The sequence below is a fragment of the Atta cephalotes genome (assembly GCF_000143395.1).
Source record: "Atta cephalotes unplaced genomic scaffold scaffold00053, whole genome shotgun sequence".
In the NCBI taxonomy this organism is placed as follows: domain Eukaryota; kingdom Metazoa; phylum Arthropoda; class Insecta; order Hymenoptera; family Formicidae; genus Atta; species Atta cephalotes.
The window spans coordinates 1,426,361-1,449,793 of record NW_012130117.1 but is presented as its reverse complement, the minus strand read 5'-3'; the positions used below and the strand labels follow the sequence as shown (position 1 = coordinate 1,449,793).

General features: G+C 34.5%; 2 protein-coding genes across 2 annotated transcripts in view; one reads left to right on the top strand and one right to left on the bottom strand.

The window, feature by feature from the left end:
• Positions 1–1,232: 1,232 nt before the first annotated feature.
• Positions 1,233–3,827, bottom strand: LOC105623114 (microtubule-associated proteins 1A/1B light chain 3A-like). The gene is made up of 4 exons (XM_012204513.1): positions 3,782–3,827; positions 2,029–2,191; positions 1,763–1,959; positions 1,233–1,679 (listed from the first exon to the last, which is right to left on the bottom strand). The coding sequence occupies exons 1-3, from the start codon at positions 3,825–3,827 to the stop codon at positions 1,794–1,796; spliced, it is 375 nt and encodes a 124-aa protein (XP_012059903.1). The 3' UTR covers positions 1,233–1,679; positions 1,763–1,793.
• A 7,621-nt stretch (positions 3,828–11,448) lies between these two features.
• Positions 11,449–23,433, top strand: part of LOC105623112 (dual specificity tyrosine-phosphorylation-regulated kinase mbk-2) — a 52,705-nt gene continuing 40,720 nt past the window's right edge. Inside the window, exons 1-2 of the mRNA XM_012204512.1 lie at positions 11,449–11,884; positions 11,987–12,738. Of these exons, the coding sequence (XP_012059902.1) occupies positions 11,449–11,884; positions 11,987–12,738 (1,188 nt within the window). The remainder of the gene's footprint in view (positions 11,885–11,986; positions 12,739–23,433) is intronic.

The following is a 23,433-nucleotide window of genomic DNA, read 5'->3' as shown; positions in this document are numbered from 1 at the left end:
ACACACACACACACACACACACACACACACACACACACACACACACACACACACACACATATATATATAGTTATATTATACCAATGAGCCTATAAAGTAAAATCAACCTGCACAAAAGCGGCGCTGCAATAACTTATTTAATTTTATATAATCTTATATTGTATAATATTTATATAATATAATATAATATATAATATATAATATATTATATAATATATTATTAATATAATATATTATTAATAATATCATATAATATAATATTATATTATAATATATAATATTATATCAATACAATGCATTACAAAATTGAACCTATTATTAGAAATATATTCTTATGTTTAAAATTGTCTCTAATTATAGTATAATGAAATTGAATTACATTAGTAGTAGATATTTACATAAACGTCGACTGTATATTAAATAGATGCGTAGAGTAATTATGAATTGGCATTCGTTATAAAGTAGAATTAAAAAAAAGCTCAGAGAGATTATATGTCAATGTACAAACGCGTAACTATGTTTTATCCAATATTTAAAAAGTTTCAGAAACGTCTGCCTTCTTCTGATTTTCTTGCTCATGCCTTAACAAATACCTAAATTTATACGTTTTCGTTTTCTTTATTTTTGGTGGCTTATTGCACGAGTTTCTTACAGAGAGAAGACGACATCTTACGTCGGATTATCTTAAAACATGGCCCTGAAGTTTTAGTGATTAAAGTAGTACTTAACTAACTTTGTGTATCATCGTTGACTTGAGAGATCAATTTTATATCTTGTGTAACTTAATGTAATTTTATGAGAATTTAACGCATATCACCGTACATTATACATTGCGGATTATGTACATGAACACTTTTTTTTCAATGTCCTAGCATTGTGTGGTAAAAATAATACTAACAATATGTGTGATATTATGGCAGCAAGATATTTTGTATTCATAAAAACATCTTGTCATCATAATATAGTTTCGGAAATGTTACATATTTTATAGCACATAAAAATGTAATGTAATAATCGAAACTATCAACAGAATCTATCAATTCTGCTGAATTGACAAACATAATTCGTTTTGATTTCAATTACATTTGTGTAACGGTAACAAATTTTACGCTTAAAAGCTATGTAATAGTATAAAGATTTAACATGAATTGCAAACAAACTAAAAAAGACTGGCCTATTATGTGATGTGTAAAAACAAATTAATCAAATATCATATCTGAAACTTATTAAAGTAACAAATTTTTTTATTAAATGAAGGTGTGGACTTGAAAGAAAGAGAAAATCTCCCTTAATTTCTTGATCTACCGAAAAAAGAATGTCCACATAATATCTTTAGATATATATTATTCTTATTATCATTTTATATAACTTACTGCCGCTAAAATTAGTAGTAAAGTTTATCATTACTAGAGTAAACTAAGTAAACGCTATACTAACTTATATCAAATGTAATTTGTCCGTATGTCAAAGGGATAAAAAGCACCATAATTTATACACATTCCAAAAAACAAATTGATTGTTCTGTTAATTATTCCAGGTACGGTAAGTTGATCACAAAGATTCTGCACATTTCCAATAAAGGCAGACAGAGTTGCTAGCAGATGTAGAATCCCCACAAAAATCCACATAAACATCTATCAAAGTATCATTAAGTGCCGAGGAGGTATTTCGTTTTTTGCCTGTAATTTTGCATCAATTATTAATCTTGAACTTAGTCTTGAACAATAAGTTGCAATGTCGAATCATAAAGAATCTTACTCACATGGTTTAAAATTAGCTCGCAACGTAAACGGTTAATGATTACCAAATACATCCTGACTAGCGAACACAACGTACAGAAAACCATCTGGATCCTTTTCATTTTGATAGAGCTCGGCCATGGTCAAACTACCGCTTACCATACTTTTCTGATTCACTAGTAGGAAAATAGCTTGCGTAGGATTCAATTGTAGCCGACGTCTGTGCAAAATACATTAATTTATTTGTATTTTACAAAATGCTGTGAGAAATATATACAAAGAAACATACCTGATTATTTTGCAAAATTCCGCTACAGTTAGAAAATCTGGCACTAGAAATTTACTCTTGTCCAAAAGTGGCAGCTGATTTTCTAATTTGTAACGCTCTACAATAATGGGGATTTTAGTTGGATGCAGCTTTCTGATTTCCTCTGCACTAACAGATCGCTGCTCTGGATTGGCAAAAGAAACAATTATTTACATATTAATACATATTTCACATCAGTACAAATTTTGAAATATTTCTTAATTCGACCAGAATAATAAATTACACATCTGATTTAAAATCCTCGTCAATTTTATTTGCATAAATAACTAACTTCTTGAATTTGGTAAGGTCTAAATATAATTCTATACAGTTATGTCAAAAAATTTTATAATGCATCTTGTTCACAGCAAAATAAACATTGACCGAATCAGTTAGAGAATATAATCATTATTCAGATAGCGAAATATTTCAGCAATATTACAGTAATGATCATACTCTATCTTTATTTAGCATGGATCATTCCAGCATTACAGCAACACTGCAACATTTCAGCAATATTGTAGTAAAATAGCAAACATTACAACAATGATACTGTAAGCTTCTCTGTGTATGGCAATATTATTTTACATAATTATGTCTTGTGGAAAATTAAATGATGCATTTTGTCAACAAAACAAGTGCATTGACCAAATAAGAAAATGTTGGAATGTTCCTTGCTACCTAGATATCATGTTTCATGATATATAATAATGAGCTATGACAAAAATAATTCAGTCATACGCCTTTATCAATCCTTGGAAGCTCCACTGATTTCAAAAGAGAAGATTTCAATTGCAGCTTCAAGAAATAATTGTTTTCCATTTGGTGATACAATTAAGTCAAACAATTAAGTCACAAACAGCGTTATATCTCTCTTGACTCCATCAAAAACAAAGGCAGAACGATACTTATGAAAAGCTCACTAATTGTAAATGGAAAGCACCCATTCTTCATCCATTCTTCGTCTTAATTAACTTAACACTCATCGAAAGATTGTATTCTTTTATGATATGGTATCCACTCAGAGTTCATTCTCTACGTTAAAATAACGTTGTGCCATATTCTGAGAAATCGTAAATCTAACTAAAAATAATATCCGAGATAAAGAAAATGTGCAATAAACCAAGGAATGTTTTCTCGTTCTCTCGTCGAATCGTATCAGTTGCGCAATAAAAAAAAATTCTCTTTCCACGAAATACACATACAATAGCAATTCCAGTTTTAACGCCTTTCGCCCTCGTGCTTCTCACCCTTTGTTTTCAACCCGCTTTGTTTCTCAACGCTCGCGCTATCACACTTGTCGATATTAGCTTACGACGTAAATGAACGCCCCTCGTAATCGGTTTGGTCGTCGCACGACAGATCGCAGACGAAAAATTATAATGAAATTATAATAGAAAGTAACAAAGGGCGCGTCTTCGATCGTTCAGAGAAAGTTTTCGAGAAGGTTTTTAAGTAATCTAGAATTCTTCTCATAGATCAGGGCATCTACCTTGGAACGAGTCAGAATGGATTTCGATCGGAATTATTCAATTATTGACTAAATTTCTATTGTGTTTTCCAGAAATAAAACGGAATAATTGCGAATCCATTCAGATTTGCTCGATAATAGGAAACCTGAATGAAAGGACGCGATCTCTCTTTTTGCCCTTTGTGTTCCCTATACATATTACACTCTACCATAGGCAGCCCTACGCTCGGAGATATCATCTGAGAAGCGATTAATTGAACTCACCGAACGAGCGTTTTTCCTTGTATGATCTCCTGGGTGTCAAATTCATGTTCGTGACGATATAACGTGCTATCACCTACTGAGAGTACTGCGACGTACGCAACGCGCTATCAGCTGTGCTGTGGACTCGGTCTCGGGTCAAAATAACGCTAGCGTGCACAGAGACGCCGTACGAGACTCGTCAGGTTGAGTTAGTCGGACGTGACGTAATCTGCGCAACGTGCTCAGCCGCGTATGCATTTGCGGTGCAGTGAGGGAGACTTCCATCGAATATTCGATTAATTTAATCGGCGATTAGTTTGCTGAGTCAGTAATGTCTGCACTATCTTGTTAACGTGGATAGAATGATTAATTTCTTGTCGCGGAAAAAAATGTCGGATCAGGGACGAAACACATTTTGCAATCATTCGATCGCGAATTAATCACCGATTTAATTAATCGTAATTCAGTTGAAGTACTTCGATTAAATTAGTTATTATACGCGCGCGATGAAAATGTATCGTAAAAATTATCTTGAATCATTTCGAATGTTATTTGAAATGAAACAATTTTTTAAAGCCTACATGTTTTAAAAATGTTTTCTTCTCTTTTAATAATATTTTACGTTTTTCTTTTAATCCATATTTTTATCCATCATAATCTTCTAATCCATCGATATTTTATTATATAAATAATAATTTTTTTTTTGAATTCTAAACATTTTTTATTTATATTTAAATACTTTTAAGAAAAGATTTTTTCGAAGTCCAAATTTTTTCAAGTTTCACGAAATCTAAAAATTTCAAATAATGACGAAATAATTGGAAAAAAAACTTTAAAAAGATAAATATGTATTTCACTCATGAATTTTAAAATTAATTTTCTTTAGAAAAATAAAAAATAGAAGGTAATCAATAATATATTTCTGTAACGATTAATGCGACATTAACAAATAAAAGATCTTAATCTGATCCTATCATGTTCTATCCTAACATTAACATTAATCTCTTTCAATTTAATTTTTACTTTTATCTAATTTTAAGAATTCTAAGAATTAGAAAAAGATAAGTAAGTCAAGCAATAAGTCAAGCTGAGATTAAAGTTAATTTTACATTGCAGAACTGGGCCTAAGAATGAGAAAAAAGTAAATAGTAGATTAAATCGAGATTAAAGTTAATCTTACGTTGATAGAATCGAGCCTAAGAATGACTCAAACCATTAACTAATATTACCATTAATTAATATTGACGATTGATTTAAGTAATATCTGTATTATTTTATTAATATAGATAAGATTATTAAATTATTCTATTGTTTGACACGCAGAAAGAAACTTAAGGTTAAGGCTAACAAATGCATAATTAATTATTTAAACCATTTATATTCTAGCTGTCGTCAGCAGTTCTATCGATTAAATTAGTCGCCATCGATTTAGTAATTATATATCTTATCAAATAACATAATGTTACTTTGATAACATCAATAGAATTATATTTTATAAAAGTTTAATTTATTAAGATTACTATAATTACTATTATAGTTGTTATAAAATTATTGTAATCATATTTTATCGTTTAACACATAATGAAAAAAATATAATTAAAAATAACTTTTGTAGCTAAAAATTTTATTTTAAGCAATTTAATCAATTAAACAGATTGTCGATCGAATTTCCCGGAAAAAATATGTTATATAAAATTATATAAAAAATTATATAAAATGTTATATGTATAATTATATAGAATTATACATAAAATATGTCTATTTATACACAAAATTATTATTTATATATAATTGTATATAATTTTCTATAATTATACATAAAACATTTTTTCCTGAATCATCAAAATTTGTAGAAAGAAATCGTAAGAGAAAGGAATTTAAAGGTCCCTAAAGTAGTCACGCATAAGCACGAGTATGCTGAAACAATCACCTGATCGGTTGCGCAGATTTCCGAATGCGCACATGCACTTAAGAATCATATGGCAAGCATATGAGCACATTTCCATTTCATGTATATACGTATTCTTGACGTCCTCGCTCATCATCCCTTCTTTCTCCTTTTCGAATATGAATCCATCTCGATCTCTCAAATACACGAAAGAATGTAAGAAATATACGAAGCAATAACTTCTTCGATCGAACCGAATCGGTGCAATTTTAACGAAATTATATATTTAATTGATTTGAACGACGATTCGAATATGAATTAAAATTCACACCTAAAACGGTTACATTGATATTTTTATTCTACAAATATTTTCTGAATCTTTTCTTAAAGAAGTACGTTAAATATTCGTTTAATTACATTTAAAGTAAAAAGTGACACAAAGTGATATAAGGTCAACTTTGCAGTCTAAGGTGATCTTTTCAGACTTGTTTTTTAACTGAAATTCTTGCACGATTTATTTTTTCTCTTTTTCTTTTCACGTTGGAAAAAGAGGAAAACTAAATTGTACATGAAATTCAGCTAAAAAGAACAGACCTCGTAGAAAATCGTATCGGATTTCTAACCCAGGGAATCTGATTCCATTATTTCCACTTATATAATTATCTATGCTGTCTATTTTTAACAAGTATATTTTTAATATATTTTAATTTATATTTCATATCTGCAATTGATTTGATACTTTATTTTACATAAAGCTAATAAAATTGTAAATACAGAAAAAAATTGTATAACTGAATTAATTTATTTCTTTTGAAAAAATTTTTTCAAACTTTGTTGAAACATTATATTTGACTTAAATACATATATTTTCCAATGAAAGAAATAAAGACAAACTAAATTAATCAAATGAAGAGTTTCTTTTCGCTGTAGGACATCCTAAATCTGGTAGTAATTTTGAATTATTTGAAACTCATTTCAATGTAGATTAACTTTAATCTCGGTTTAATTTATTCTTTATCTTTTCCTAATTTTAGAATCAGAAAAAAAACAATAAATTAAATCAAAATTAAAGTTAGTCTATATCAGAATATAGAAGTGAACATCAAAGCAAGTTCGATTACATCGATGGATTAATGTCCAATTTCTATCAATGTGGATGAACTTTATAATCCCAGTTTAATTTATTCTTTATTTTTCTTAATTCTTAGAAATTAGAGAAAGATAGAAAGCAAATTAAATAATAAAGAGATTAAAGTTAATTTACAGTGATAGAAATGAACACGAGGCGGAATTTAAATGTAAACATTCAAATCGTAAGAACTGATAACTTAAACAGCACACAATATTTATAAAATATTTATAAAATATTTATAACTATTTATAAGATTTATTTTAAATATTTTGTAAATATTTCTGTGATCTTAGATTGTACAGATCATAAACATTTATTATAAATATTATGAAATATTTATTGTATAATGTCATAATAAATGCTACGAAAATATTTAATGAGACATTATAATTCAAGTAAAAAATATTTATTATAAATATTTATTTATATTTATCATAATATTTCGAATAAAGCTTTATATAAAATATACATAAAATATCTATATAACATTTCAAAAAATGAATATTAATAAACATTTATCATAAATATTTTGTGCAGTCTGAGAAAGAAAGTTAATGCAAGCTCGCAAACGACTTTCTTTTAATACTATATAAAGAAGTATGTAAAGAACTTTAGAAATACATAACTGAACTTTTCTTTCGGAAATTTAATACTGAATTTAATATCGAAAATTATTTATTTTAAGTTTTAAAAACGCTGGATAACGATGCTTTTAATATACAAAAAATAAATAATTAATTACTACTTTGCGATAAATTTGTGTAAAAAAGTTATATATTATACTTAATAAAGTTTTATAAACATACATTAAAACTTAATATACACTCTATATTATTTACGAAGTTGTTTTTATTCAGCAATATTTTCGTACACTGAAAAAATATATTAAATTTTAATAAATATTTAAATATTGAATGTTCGAATAGTACTATCAGTAAACGAGAATAGATTGAAATGGATTTTTAGAAATACATTTGCAAACATTGAAATGAATCCTTTTCAATCCCAATACATTTTTATTCATTTATAGGAATTGCATGAAGCACATTTCATGCCTTTCAATCCTAAAAAAAAAACTCATCTTCTAAGTGTATTGTGAATACTGTTCAATTCAAAATTTTGAATAGAAAATGTAATTTTTCAATCCAATTAAATATTAAAAAAAATAAAAATAGACCATGAATGCTATTAAAGCACAAATAGTTTTAAATGTAAAATTTTAAATGAATTAAAATATTAATTCATTTTAATATATTCTTCTTTACATGGGTAATCAAATATTTACTAAATGTAAACATTATATTCATTTGGTATAAGATTCATTAATTTGATTTAACAATCATTTGTTTTTATCAAGTAAATATTTATTTACTAATAAATATCAAGTAATATTGAAAAAAATATATATTAAAATGTAGTAAATTTTCTCGGTATACACTATATAACTATTAATAATATCGGTGACGCAGAGCAGACGGATCTGATCTCGGCCCGGCAAGTGTCGCTCCCTCGTGGACGGACGATGCTTTCTGACCTCAGCGACAGCGGGCAAATCTGCCCGTATCGTCTCCGGAGTCCAGAGACGAAGTCAACGTGAACGGAACGCCGTCATGGAGCACGAAAGTGCGCACGCAGGGATTCGCCTCACCGTCGACGAGATGCTTCCATGACGTCGCGGCGAGCCGGTCGACGGTGTCGCCATAAACTCGTCGTCGTCGTCCCCCCCGTCGGGAAATCACCTCGGAAGGAATCCGCGAGCCGTCGCTCGGTATAAACCGACAGTACAGTCGGAGTATCATACGAGTCGCGCGACGGCCGCTGCGTAGGACTGTCTATGTGAAGCGACACGTTCCGCGGCGTGTCGTCTTGACGTGCGGGACGGTGTAGCGCGCGAAAGAGAGAGAGAGAGAGAGAGAGAGAGGAAGGGTAAACGTTTTTCCGACCGGCACGCGCGCAGCAGGACGGGCTCGAGTCTCGGATTCGAGACGAACGGCCGAGTGAAAACGGAATTACAGAACAGAATCCGCGGGAGAGATTCTTATCAGCGCGTCGCGTGTCGATCGCGCCGCGAGAGTCCGTCGAAAAGTTAGAGTGACAGAGAGAGGGAAAGAGAGAGAGAGAGAAAGTGAGCTTCGGCTGGGAAGGGGGACGTCCCCTCCCTTTTCCCCGCTCGCGAACACCTGTGCGTGCGGTGTGCGGTGCGGAGTGCGGACAGTCGCGTCCCGACCAGTCTCGACATCGCTCCGTCTCGTGTATATATGCACCCGCTTTGTAAACTCCAGAGGAGCTGGAGCGCCATGGGGAAGTCGCCGGAAGCAGCGACGACGACGTACGCGTCGCGCTGCCGCGCGTCACCGTAAAGATCCGTCCACGCCGTGTGATCTTTCCCCGTTCCCTCACCTTTCGGTTCGTTCCCTAAGTTCCATTGGGGCATTAACACGGGGAACCGTCGCGCGTTTTCGCCGCGAGTGAGTGTGCCTGCGTGCGTGCGTGCGTGATTCCTGTGCCGGATATCAACCCCGCGGTTGGTTGGTCGGTGGTGCGACGGCGGTCATCGTCGCGGTCTTTCTACGGAACCGACACCGAGCGACGTCGCGCTCGAGGGGGTTAGAGAAAAAAAAAAAATAAGAGGAAAAGACAGGATCGAGCGAGACGGAGGGTGGAGGAGGAAGGGAGCCGCGCGGTAAGTTGCGAGAGAGAGCGAACTGCGAGAGGAAGCGGCAGCGGCAGCGAGACAGCCAGTGAGTCAGTGCCGAGTGCGCCAGAAGCGACGAATTCGACCAGCGCTCCCTTTGTCCGCGCTTCGTCCGAGAGGAATAGAGAGGGGAGAGGGGGAGAGAGAGAGAGAGAGAGAGAGAGAAATTCGCAGCGGATCTACGGCAGAGCATCGTCCCGACGGTCCCGGCTGATCCAATCGACGTCGGATTGATACGGCTCGACGACGACGACGTACTACGCCCGAGTCGATTTTTATACGCGCCATCGTCAATACATCGAGGATTCGTTCTCGTCCCGATCACACCGGACCGCGACATCTCTAATCGACCGATGACGCGCATGGTGTTACATCGTCGTCGATGGTGGTCGCCCGCGTGACTCGTCGTGGCCGGTAATGAAAAGCGCGTGCGTTCTCCAATGAAAAGAGAAGAAGAGAGGAAGCTCAGAATGTGAAAGAGTGTACGAGAAAGTACAAGAAAGTGTTTGGAAAGGAAAGATTTAACGGAACGAGGAAGAGAGCGATCCATCCGGTCACATTTGGATATTCGTTATAGTAAAGAAAAAAAAAAAAGATAACAAACAAGAAGGAAGAGAAGAAAGGATTGTAGACAATCGGCTTTCGTGTCGCGAGTGCGAGTGTTCGGTGAGAGATTTCGAGCGATCGCGCGGTGTGTCTGTGTTTACGTGGGTAGTCTCGAGGCAGAGGGTTATCCTCTTGAAGGATACGATATCGTGGATACGTATTTCGTCGAATGAGAGAGCGAGAAAGAGAGACAGCAAGAAGGAGAGAGAGGGGCGGTTCTTTGTATGGCCATCGGGAGGCGGGAATCGCGTCTCGCCGCGAGGTGGAATCGATCGGCGACGAGAATCGGCGGAGAATCGGGACCGGGTGAAGAAGCCCGCCGGGGGGAGTATTTTCGTCCGCCGACGGGTGAAAGAATGGAACATCGGCGGCAACGGCAGCGGCAGCAGCAACAGCGGCGGTGGCGGCGACGTGGCGACAGCGACCGCGGCCTCGACGGCGAAGTCGTCAAACTCGCGGCGGCGGCGGCCCGGTGCCAATAACCTTCCGCACGGAGAGCACGAGCGAGCGAGCAGAGTCGGGAGACTTTTGGTTAAGCCCCGCTTCCACGCGCGGCGATGATGCACTCGCCCTCGTCGCGCACGACAGATCGTAAAATTAGAAGACGTTCGAGGCGACGTCGCGATCGCCTTCTGCGGTGCCGGTTTGCGACGGTTGCGACGATTGCGACGATTGCGACGATTGCAACGATACTCGACGGCCGAGAGTCTCGCCGGAGGCTCCACGGGTGTGACAGTGCGTGTCGCGAGAGTGCGGTTCCGTAGTTTCTTCCGCTGTGCGCGAGTGCCCCGGAATTTGTGAGTTCGCGTCAAGCCCGAGATCACCGACCGACCACCTGAAGAAAGAAGGTAGGAGATCAACCGACGATCGAGACAACTTGCTCGTCGAAGAAACAGCGTGATTTATGCAACTCGTCGCTGAGCGCATGAGTGCACTACCCCTTCTAGTCCGCTGCATTTACGAGGGCCGTCGTTTTTTTTCCGCGGTCCCTGGAGATAATACAATTAGTGGAATTATCCTTTCCTGAGAAGGGCTTCTCCTCAATTTCGCTTCGATTTGTTTAACTGGAGGAGACGCGGTTTGGAGTCGCTTTTCATTAGTCTGAATTTAATTCGTCCGCGGCGCGCAGTCATCCTGGATCCTCGCCTCCAAGTCATCGTCGTCTTAACGGAGAAGCATGTCTCCCGTAACATCCGGATTGTCCTTCGCGTCCGACATGAGCGCGAGGATCACACGCGTATCAGGACACACGGAAAAACGCTGATCGCGCGCCACGTGGATTCGTCGACTGGACGATACGCTCGCGCGTTCTCGGTGGCGAACCTCGACGAGGACAGATAGGACGAACGCGAAACAAATGGGCACCAATGACTAGCTTGGCCCTGTCGGCGGCGGCAAGTAGGATCGAGATGCCCCTCTCCAAAACGAATCCGTTCGTGCAGGCGGGCGCGATCTCGACACAGCCGTACATCTCGAGCAGCGAGAGCAACAACCACCTGCCGCCGATCATCAAGGGTACCGGATTGACCGGCCTGAAGCAGACCGGCGGTGGCAGCGGCGGCGGTGGAGGAGGTGGAGGTGGCGGTGGCGGCGGCGGTGGTGGTGGTGGTGGTGACGAGTCGGTGCCTTACGTGGGTTACCAGAAATTACCGTGGAAAGGCGAGAGCTATGGCCTGAGTAACTGGCCGGTTAATTATAGTTTCAGTCACAATTCACATTCGCAACCCAACAGCCAGTCGAGCAGTCCAGTGGTGAGAAACGGCCGTTCCGACGGCAATTCTAACAGCGGAGCTGGCCGTGGCGGTGGAGGCGGTGGAGGCGGTGGAGGAGGAGGAGGAGGGGGCGGCGGCGGTGGCGGCGGAGGCGGTGGTGGCGGTGGCGGTGGCGGAAGTGACAACGGAGGAGGCGTTGGTGGTGGTGGAAGCGGCGGCGGCAGCGGTGGCGGCGGCGGTGGCGGTGGTGGAAGCGGCGGTGGTGTCGGCAACAACAGCATCGTTAGCGTGAAACCAAAGACGGCGACCATCACGCCGGAGATGGTAATGAAGCTTTACATGAACAAGCTGACGCCGTACGAGCATCACGAGATCTTCAATTACCAGCAAATCTACTTCATCGGCGCGAACGCGAAGAAACGGCCGGGCATCATCGGCCGGCCGAACAACAACGAGTACGACAACGAACAGGGCTCGTACATTCATGTGCCGCACGACCACGTGGCTTATCGGTACGAGGTTCTCCGCGTAATCGGCAAAGGCTCGTTCGGTCAAGTGGTCAAGGCCTATGATCACAAAACGCACGAGCACGTGGCATTGAAGATGGTGCGGAACGAGAAGCGCTTCCACCGTCAGGCGCACGAGGAGATACGTATACTGCGCAAGCTGCGCGAGCAGGACAAGGACAACACCATGAACATCATCCACATGTTCGACTCGTTCACCTTCCGTTGCCACATGTGCATCACGTTCGAGCTCCTCAGTATCAACCTGTACGAGCTCATCAAGAAGAACAACTTCAAGGGTTTCAGCCTCCAGCTTGTGCGCAAGTTCTCGCACTCGCTGCTCCTCTGCCTCGACGCGCTCTACAAAAATAAGATTATACATTGTGACATGAAACCGGAGAATGTCTTGCTCAAGCAGCAGGGCCGCAGCGGCATCAAGGTGAACAATCACGTAAATAATCCTATATTTATAGATATCGCGCGATTCTATTATTTTTCCCAACAAATATATGTGGTTACTCTTCCAACTATCGAGTATTCAATTGAGCCCAACCGGAGTCGAGTAGACGTTTCTTCTTCGACTACGTTGTGAACAATTATTTGTAACAAATATTTTTCATCTTATAATAATCTTATAATAATCTTAAGTTCCATGATCTTATCGGATTAATTTTTTAAATGAAAGAAATATGATTCAAAAAGGTACATTAATTTAAAATGATCCGGCGAATATCTAGTTAAAGAAATTTTGGAGAGAATATCTATTAGGATTAAATAGATCAAAATTTCAGGATAAGGGGAATAAGAGAGTTAAAAAATGCTTAACGTTAAAATATTAATTTTATTAGAAGTAGAATTTTGATATCATACAGTGAATCACATTTTTGCATAAATGTATAAAATTTGTTTCCACAAATCACTTCTCATTTTTCATAAATAAGAGAATTGAGAATTAAGCAGATAAGATTATCGAAAAATGAATATTTTTTAAATATTCTGTACATATCGGAATAAATATTTCATATCTCTTATCTGTATCTGTTTTCATGTATTTTGATATAAAATATCTCGAAAACATTCACTTTGCGCTTTTATTTTAATATTTTTTTACGCAGAATGACAAGAGAAATCAATTTGTATTAAAAAGGAGTTATTCAAATATGCAAAAAACCAACTATATTACCGAAACCATTTTTATCTCTGATCGTGATTAATTATTTTATCTGTATATCAAACATTTGCTCCTTTTAATAAATATTACACGCTTGCAAATTTTCTATGGACAATATATGAAAATAATTTTACAATAAGATTTATAGCCTGTAAAAATAAATAAGCGTATACATATCGCGCAATCGAAAGGCTTATAATTTATCGCTGTGTCCCAGAAACCGATATTTCGGGATTAAGCCGCGATATTTCACTGCTGCTAAATGCGAAGCGGGGGATTCGCGAAAATCAGGTGATCAGACAAACAATGGAATTACAATTATTATAAATCGCATTAAAGTGCGATTAAAAAATTTACTGCCAAAATCTTTCCTCGAATATTTTTTTTCCGAAACTAGAGAAAATTTATTTTGAATTTAAAAATTGAATTTAGATTTGTTTCCATCTAAAGTTTTCAAAGAAATAAATTAAATGTCACTGTTGTGTACCAACAACTTGATGTATGGAAATCTTTATTTTTGTAACTACATAGTTACAACGAATTTCTTTAACGCAACGAAGGCACAATGTTTGAAAGCAAATTTATAATTTGAGGCACATGGGTGCACTCGACACATTCTTTGATATTTGCGATAATATTTGCGAAACAAGAGCTCGAGTCTCTCTTGAAGGCATCTTGAGAAACCACTTATTATTTCTCGTAACGCGATCCTTTATTGACATTCCTTTATACACTTTGCATGCGGAAGCCTTTACTACTCCACGTCGGAACAACAAATATGTCCGACGGTATGCACTGAAGTCATGATACGAGTGACGTTCCAGGAAATACGAACTAAAATTCATATCGTTTTATTTATATCTCCATCTTTTTTACCTGCTTTTATTTACTTTGTTCTTTTATATGTTCTTATCTCGTCAAAAATATCACGTACAGAAATATTTTTTAACACCCTTTTTTACGCCCTTTCTTTGCACGAACGCCTTTATTTTTGTGAGACTGAGGGTTTTCAATTAATACTAATCGATATTCCGCTTTGTCCACGAAACATTTTCCATGTACATAGCAGCCGCGACCTTTAGCCCCGACTGTTCCCGAACGGGAATCCGATATCGGTGAAATAGTACGGAAGGCTGTTGAAGGCTGCCTTTTCCCCTCGCGAATAATATGACATGCCGGCACTTCGAAAAAAAATCAGCCGAGTTCATGGCTAATCGACAAACGGAGAGAGGACGCGCGCGAATGTTGTCTGACATTGCGCAGGCACAGTCACGAAACAGGTATAAATAAACTCTCTTAACCCATTTTCATTATCAAAATGAAAATATGTTTGTTAATTGTACGATAAGATTCGTTAAATCGAATTAATCTAAGAGCGTAATAACGTGAAATTTTTTTTTTAATTTGAAACAAAATTGAATTTAATTTGAACCAAAATTATATGTGTGAGATTGGTGTGTAAATACAAAATTTAAAAAATTTTTATTATGATATACACAAGGAATTATGAAAAAAATACTATTCCTCCGTTGGCAATATTGAATATTTGGATGGTGGACCACAATCGGCATTCGAGAGTCCAGTGGATTTTCTCAAATAAATATTTACTCAATAAAACAAAATGATATATAAATGATTATTGTATGTCTAATAAGCTGAACCCTCCATTCGAAAATCGAAAATCAAGTTCAAAAAATTTAGTGCTTTTTAGGTACTAATTTAATAACCCATTTCGAATTTTAGTGCTTAAATCGTTTAACAGCAATAAAAAAAATGGAGAAGGGGATTCAGCTTAATGACAAGCTGGATCCCTCTATAAAAAAAAATATATACAATATACATATATAAAAAATAAGTACACAGGGACTAAAATCCCTGTGGAGGGGTCCAGCTTGCCCCATTAAGCCCCCTAAACGGTTTAAGTTTGCTAAACTAAAATTCGGAATAGAATACTAAATTACGTAAAAAGCACTAAATTTTTAACCTATTTCGATCTTGATTTTTGATGGTGGAGGAGTTCAGCTTAATAGACGTGATTTTTGTATCAAATAAATATGTTTACACTTGGTAAATATTTACATAGAACTTCAAATAAATATTTATTAAAATTTAATATTTTTTTCAATATAAAGTTAAAGGCACAGAATCAATTTTTGTATTGTAAATTTTAGTAGCTAAACTTAAATCTGTACAAAATAAGTAAAATATAATCCAACTTCTATGATGGTAAAAGCTCGTTGTTAAAACTTTTACAATTTTATATAAGAATTTTTTCACATTTTTGTACAGTCCGAAACAATATAAAAATGTGCATTAAATTTGGATAACCCATATGATTTTATTGAAGTACCTTAGTAACTTAAATAGAATTTAACTTAAATAGAGAAAATAATTTTAGAAATATAAAGGAAATCAAACATGATGAATAATACTGCTGCAAACAATTTTGATATTTAGCAACCAATTTTGATTTTTTCTTATTCTGTATAATTATTTAAGATTATTATTATTTACAAAAGTTTATTCTGTCTACATTTTTACCAAATATAGATCAATGTGATTAAACTTACGTTTCATCTTTTTTTTTAATTCTAAAAATTAGAAAAAAAATGAATTAACCAAAATTAAAGTTAATCCAAAATTAAAGTTAATCTGCATTAATTTAAATAAACATTAATAATACCGTGTTAAATAATTAAGTAGTCGTTTCTAATATTGCACGTGATTTAATGCGATACTCGATTTATTGAAACGATCCGTAAAGCAAGGCGATAGTCACAAAAGGAAAATTCCTGCAGCACAACTATTCATCTTAGATATTGCGATGCACTTAACACTATATTATTTTACGACGATAGAAACGAGGGTGTACGTGGGCAATGACAGAAATTCTTTGGTACAATTCTGCGATTCCCAAGCGGTCATGGCTGATGAGTCTGCGGGGGATTCCGGTGTACATTCGCGTTGAAAATGTTGGTCCATTACCAATGGTACCTTTGCTTCCATTTACGCTTTTAACGGTAATTGGTAAAATGTATGGTTCTCAAGATACATCGTGTTCTTCCTCTGCTGTCGTTGTAATTTACATTGCGTATGAATTAATAGCTTAAATATATTCTCTGCGAAGTCTATGAATAAATTTGACGTTGTTGGATATGTAAATCGGATTTGATTAACGCGTGTGCATTGAATCAAGAACACTCGACGAAAACCGTTAAAATAGCCTTATTTTTAAAATAGACTTATTTCTTGCTACAAAATATATAAGTTTGTCAATATGTATAGTAGAAGATAAGGCGCATAAAATGTTATCATTTAAATATAATTATTTATATATTTTTTTATTTGTATTAATTTTTATTATATCAATTCATTTTTATATACATTATATATATTAAACAATTATATATATACACTGTATATATAATTAATAATAAGCATTTAATTTTAACAAATCTGATACATAGCTAGTATAGAGACAAATTCATTAATTACCAAAGCCTGAAAATTGTAGATAATTAAATGATGTGACATTTCAAACGTCACTTTGTAATTTGTTCGTGCTATTCACATTTATCTGATTATTTTGAGTATCATTCCCGTATTCAATTCTCGAAATCTCGGATAATACCTGTATTCAGGAACGTGGGTATTCCAAGTCCTTGCCCCTACTTCTTCGTCTCGACGATGAACGTGCAAGAACGCGCGCGTACAAGTGGGAATCGCATTATCTCCACCAACTGTAGCATTCGCACGCAAGTCCGCAAACTTTCCGAGTAAGGCCTGCCTGCCGGGTCGTGACCTTGCGAGGCCGCACGATGGTTTACTTTGACGCCGACCTACCGGCGCTCGCACTGTAAAGCTGAGAGGCTAAGTGTTGGAAATGAGCAAAAATTAGATTTGCTTGCCCCTTCTAAATGGCCATAACCGATGGGCGGCAAGTTCCGATGTCTTCTCGACGTCCGGGATTTGAGCCCGATCATCGAATGGAGTAACGCGATTCTTTCCATATCGCTGCTATCGATATTCTCACTGTATTCGACAAAGCGGTGACACAGCTTTTCCGTTCCTTTCTGTTTTGAGCCAGCGATCGCAGAGAAATTGAGATGACAAGATTTAATCCTTTGTACACGATGATTTTCTATTTTTTTACTACAAACGCGCGCGCGATTTATTCGCAGGTCATTCATTTTCCTCCGGGTTCATTTTCATCATTTTTGTAAGTATATAAAAAATTATTAATTCTTTCAGACTGATTTTATTGAAACAATATTTTTAAAAAATTTGTTTTTAATTCATGCGCACTTTAATAACTAATTCATGCTAAACAATTAATTTTTTTTCCAAAATAAAATAAAATAAAATTTTGATTATTTTCCGATATACATATATATTATTATGTACATCATTCAATATAAATTATGTCGATATAATTAAATAATTTCAACGAAATTATAGAATAATGTCTTCAAATTTGATGTACATTACAATGTACGCAGGATCAAATGATTTTTACGTATACTTAATATCTTTAAAAATTATTTATAAAATTTAGTATTAAAAAAAAGGAAGGAATAGAAACTATTATTTAGCCAGATACTTCTTTTAATATTTCAACACTGCACTGGAAAAAATGTGATTACATTAATTGGGATGATTGAAAATGGACAAATCAGAATTTTCTGATTGCATCTATTATAATTCTAGTCAAGATAATCAGAATTTTAATTGATATGATTCGAAGTTTCTAATTCATTCATTTCTAATTAGAATTTTTTCTCACAAGGGCACCTTATAAAAATCAAATTTTGATTTTAATGAAACTTTCTATTATGCAACGTAAATAGATAATAAATTAAGAAAATCATGTCAATTTCGATTTAAACATAGTTAAAAATAGTTATGAGAGATGAAACCCTTGATATGTAAAATAATATTCAGCTTTTTTTCATTATATCAAAAATTATTCTAAATATCAAAAAATGTTCAATACAAAAATTTTACAATAAAATAACCTGTATTTACTCACATCAATAAAATGATTATTTAAGTTTTTTCCCCTTTTTTTCCCTTCTTTTTCTTTTTTTCCCCCGAAGATGAATAGAGACACTTAGCGAGATTTCCTTGTCACTGTAAAAAAAAAAAATGCGTAGAATGAATGACTCAATCGCGTGTACTAAGAATTAAAAAAAGAGCTTAATCACTTTTCACGAATTTTTTTTTTTTACGCGAAACCGACAGTAGTAAGACTAGTAAGGCCAATAAATCTTGATTCGGAAATAATAGACGTGACAACTCTAGTGATTGATTATGAAACCTACATAAAATATAGGTAAAACATCGATAAAATTTCGAGGTGAATTTTGTTGAGGGATCTCTCTGCTGGGCGACTTCTGATTTCGCGATTAGACTGTTATCTAATGACGCATTAACACACGTATATCAACGTAGATAAAAAATTACGACAGAGAAAGTATTGCTAAGAAATTTCCGAGAGAGAGAGAAAGAGAGAGAGGGAATTGAATTGAATGCGGTGCAATGAGTCGTGCAAACGCAATGAATCGGAATCGAATCCGAACCGAGGCAGTGCCAGGTTTCTTTCCTGAGTTTCATGCTTGCTCAACGTTTCAAATTCGCCTCGAGCTTCGCCGAAGCTTCAACTTCAACGCGCCCTGAAAGCGCGATATTTAACGCAATTCGATCTCGAGTGCAACGTTACCATAAAAACAGCGGCCAATTCATAGTGGATTTTCTGGAAGTAATCGCCGAAGTAATCGCGCGCAACCTATTTATGAATACTCGAGACCGGTCTTCGATCGTCATGTTTTTCCAGTTTGACTGTTCTAATATTTAATTTTGTGAGAACTCTCGCCATTTCTTGTGTTGTTTCATTATTATCCACGTAATCGAACTTGCTTAAGAAGATAGATATTGTTTTAGAGTCACTACGATATGACTGATTCTACTTCTAGCGTACGTTATACTGCTATCATCCATATACGTCGACTCTTTTCTATTACATACAGCAGTGAATGCGCAATTTGATGAGAAAATATCATAAATTGTTCTATTCTTTTTATAAAATATCACGTCGCGTTCAGCATTCTAATTTATGCAGTAGACATGTATTAATTTATATTATAATTACGAGTGGCAATAATTTATGTCAAATTAAGCTTATCAATTAATTATATCTTGAATTTATAATGAAGTAATATCACAATTTACGGATGCTCGAACATTAATCATAATGAATAAAAGTGTTAGTATACATATATCGTGCGTTAATAATACGTTAATATCACTATATTTTAAATTACAAACCGGAGTGGCAGAGAGAGAAAAAAAGAAATTATTTATGTATATTAAAATATTATTAATCGAGTAGACATGAGAAAGTACACGAATCAACTAACGGTATGTAAATAAAAGGTATGAGTTTTAATATCACATATTGCGCTGTGTTTAAAACGAACACAAATTTGCGGGATGTCAGGATACATCTATTAATTACATGCGCTTACACATAAATCTGCACGTTATATGTAGGTACGTATGCGCACGTATATACATATATACGCGAAGCTGCGAATTCCACTTTGATGAGAATAAATGAATGTATCACGCTGTGAATTACTTTTTGCATTGTCGTATATTTCCTATTTCTTGAATTGCAATGAATGTATTTAATATTCTTTCGCGAGTTTCTTTTTCCGTTTCTTCTCTTTCTGTCATTTTTCATTTTTTATCTTTTGTAATATTTTAATATTTTATTATTTTTATTTTTGCATTTCTATTTTATGTAGGTTTAATTTCACTTATTCTGTTGCTCAATCATGTATTGCTTTTTCCTTTTTTGAAAGGTTTCCCGGGAATTCTAGAGCTCTCTCTCTCTCTCTCTCTCTCTCTCTCTCTCTATCTATCTATCTATCTATGTTGTTTAGCTTATCATCGATTTGAATTAATTGGTAATCGAGATGCATCGCTTCCGTCCAACAAATACTAGTTGAATCAGAATACATGATCAGTTATTGTTTATTGAACATAAGATAATAAACAAATTATTATTTACTATCTTATGTTTAATAAAACTAAAAAAAGAGTATAAAATAATTACAAAGCATACTATAAAGTAATTACAATAAAAATTGTAAAAAGGTATGATAAAAATTTATTAAAATGAAAAAATCAAGTAGTCTTTTTATCTTTTTAAAATAATTTTTAAATTATATTTATAAAATAAAATATAATTAAAATAATGTATAATGATCACATAAAATATGTTTTTATACAGAATTTTTAGAAATGTAAATCACATTGTGCAGGAAATGAAATGTTACCGCATTATTTGTGTATATATGTACATTTTTTCATTTAATTATCATTTTATTTTTTTGTTTAATTATCATTTTATACGCATAATATGAATAAATCGTGAAATTTGTGACTTTCGCACACATGCGAGAATGACCCGTATTAAATATGAATTTTGGTTCTTCGTCGAATGTGTTAACATGATAACTGTAATTTCCAGTTCGTATTTAATCATTTGCACGATACTGTAATGTATGATGTTCGCGGTATGAGCGGCACGGAATGGAAAGCATGCTCGAAATTTGATAGGTGTGGAATTCCATATCAGAGATATTTACCAGGGAATATATTTATCATCGATCAGTGCAGTTTTGAATGTAAATTAAGTGTTACTGGTCATGCCTATCGTGAGATTGGATTTATACCGGCGAAACAAGTCCTCGCGAAAAAAATTAAAGGGAATTGAATTATTCGATATATTTTAGCTCTTTTTCGTCTGCGAATACAATTGGTTTTTTTTTTCAAATCAAAATAAAAAAAATGAATAAACAGGTTAATTGTTTATTATTGGCGTGTTTTATTACATCAATTAGGGAATAAAATTGGCAAATATCAGATTACAGAGGATGCTATAAATATATTGCTAGCGAAATCTATCTCTCATTGGATGTACATTAAATGTTAAAAACATATTTAGCCGAGTGTTAAAATAACTTCCGCCGAAAGTAATTCTGTTTATGAAAACATGATTCAAACTAATCAGGAAAGGAGACAAAACTTGTCGCGCGATACAAAAATGTATTCCGGAACTTATAAAAGAATTCAGTGACATTGAAATTCATATCTCTCCCGAAACTGCATGACTCCATGTCAGTTTTTCGTATTAATATCCCACGAGCAACTTAAAAACAACTATTGGGTTGTCCGGAAAATTCGTGCCGACTAAAATTTAAATTTTAATATACATTTATTAAATTAAAATTTTCTGCGTTTCAATTTTCCTTCAACATCAGCACGAACTTTCTGGATAACCCAATATATAAAAACGCCGGTATAAGATTCTCGTGGTATTCAGATTCCCAAAGGTAATTGGAGCAATTCGCCGTTCATTCCTTTTCTTCGTTATCTTCATGCCACTGCGTTCTCATTTTGCATACGGTCTTATCAATAATTATCCACCATTATACAAGATTCTTCAAAGCAAAGCGGAAAAGAACAGAGACTAACAATAAAAGGAGACAATTTATCCCAACTGTGTGGGAGAAAACTTGAATCGAATTTAGAAAACTTTTCTAAATTGCTTAAAAATCTTTTTGATACATTTGTATGTTGAAAAATCCTTTTTCCTAAGATTGTTAAAAACATGAAGAAAATGTTCTGATCTACAAGTTTGTTGAAATTATATATGACGGAGAATTTAATCAAAGAAGAGTTTTGTTCACTGAATAAAATGTAAACTAACACACTAAAAAAAAATTTACGAAATTTTAATAAATATTTAGATAGTATCAATGGAATTATTTGCTCACAGTAAATAAATAATTATTAAATTTAAAAAATGATACTTAAATTTAAGTATTATTTTTTTTTAATCGAATAAATATTTATTTACTCAAGTTAGACTTCAAAGGTACAATTGATATTTTGATTGTAAATTCTGGTAGATAAATTTACATCTATAAAAAAATATAATCCAATTTCTATGACAGTAAAAACTTATTGTTGAAACTTTCTCAAGTATGCAAGAATTTTTTCAGATTTTTATACAATACAATTCAAATCAATATAAAAATCTGCATGCTAAAATTCAAAGAGGGTTGCTGACGATGCAAAAATTTCACATAATCGGAGCGTTAATGAAACAAATAATGTTTTATTAAAACAAGAGCTATAACAGCGTATTTGTTTTATTATTATTATACTGGAGAGTCTGATTGCATTAATTAGAAAACGAAAAAATTAATATTATATTTTCTGGTTGAATCTATTATAATTCTAATTGAGATATAACCAGAATTCTTATATGATTAGAATCTTCTGATTCGTTCGTTTTCAACCAGAAATTATGCTCAGTATGGCATTGAAAATTAACAAAATTATTTTTAATTTTATATTTCTTCTATAGCCCCCTATTATTTTAATTTGTTTAAAACATCGGGAGTTCTTATAGTTTATTTGATTTTTTTAAGGGAAAATACCACTATGACGGGTTAAAAAAATCGATTTTTTTTTGCATTTTTGTAATGTTTGGTGTCTTAAAAATATACCTCTGTGAAGTTGGCACCTCATTTTTCAAAAAATGAAATTTTGGTCAAAGTTCCGAATACACCCCGAAGAGTTCTGGAGTTCCTGCCCAAAATTAAGAATAGTTCTGGCGAATTAATATAAAAAAAAAAAATTAAAAATTTGGGATGCTAACTTCACAAAATGAAGAACGAAAAATCGCGATATCTTCTAAATCTTAAACTTAGCGCCTTAAATGATAATAATTTTTAATAGAACTCTTGGGGTGCTATCCAGAACTCTCAATAGAACTGCCGTAATGTTAAAAAAATTTTTGACCCTCAGATGTGACAGAATCAGATATTCAAAAAATTATGATATCTTTTAATAAAATTCACAATTCATCAGACATATTCGATCATGTCA

Coding starts and splice junctions, on each gene's coding strand:
- LOC105623114 (XM_012204513.1), bottom strand. CDS start 3,827: ATGAATTTGACACCCAGGAGATCATACAAGGAAAAACGCTCGTTCG. Junction 2,192..3,781: donor CAAGGAAAAACGCTCGTTCG/GTGAGTTCAATT, acceptor TTGCCAATCCAG/AGCAGCGATCTGTTAGTGCA. Junction 1,960..2,028: donor GAATTTTGCAAAATAATCAG/GTATGTTTCTTT, acceptor TATTTTGCACAG/ACGTCGGCTACAATTGAATC.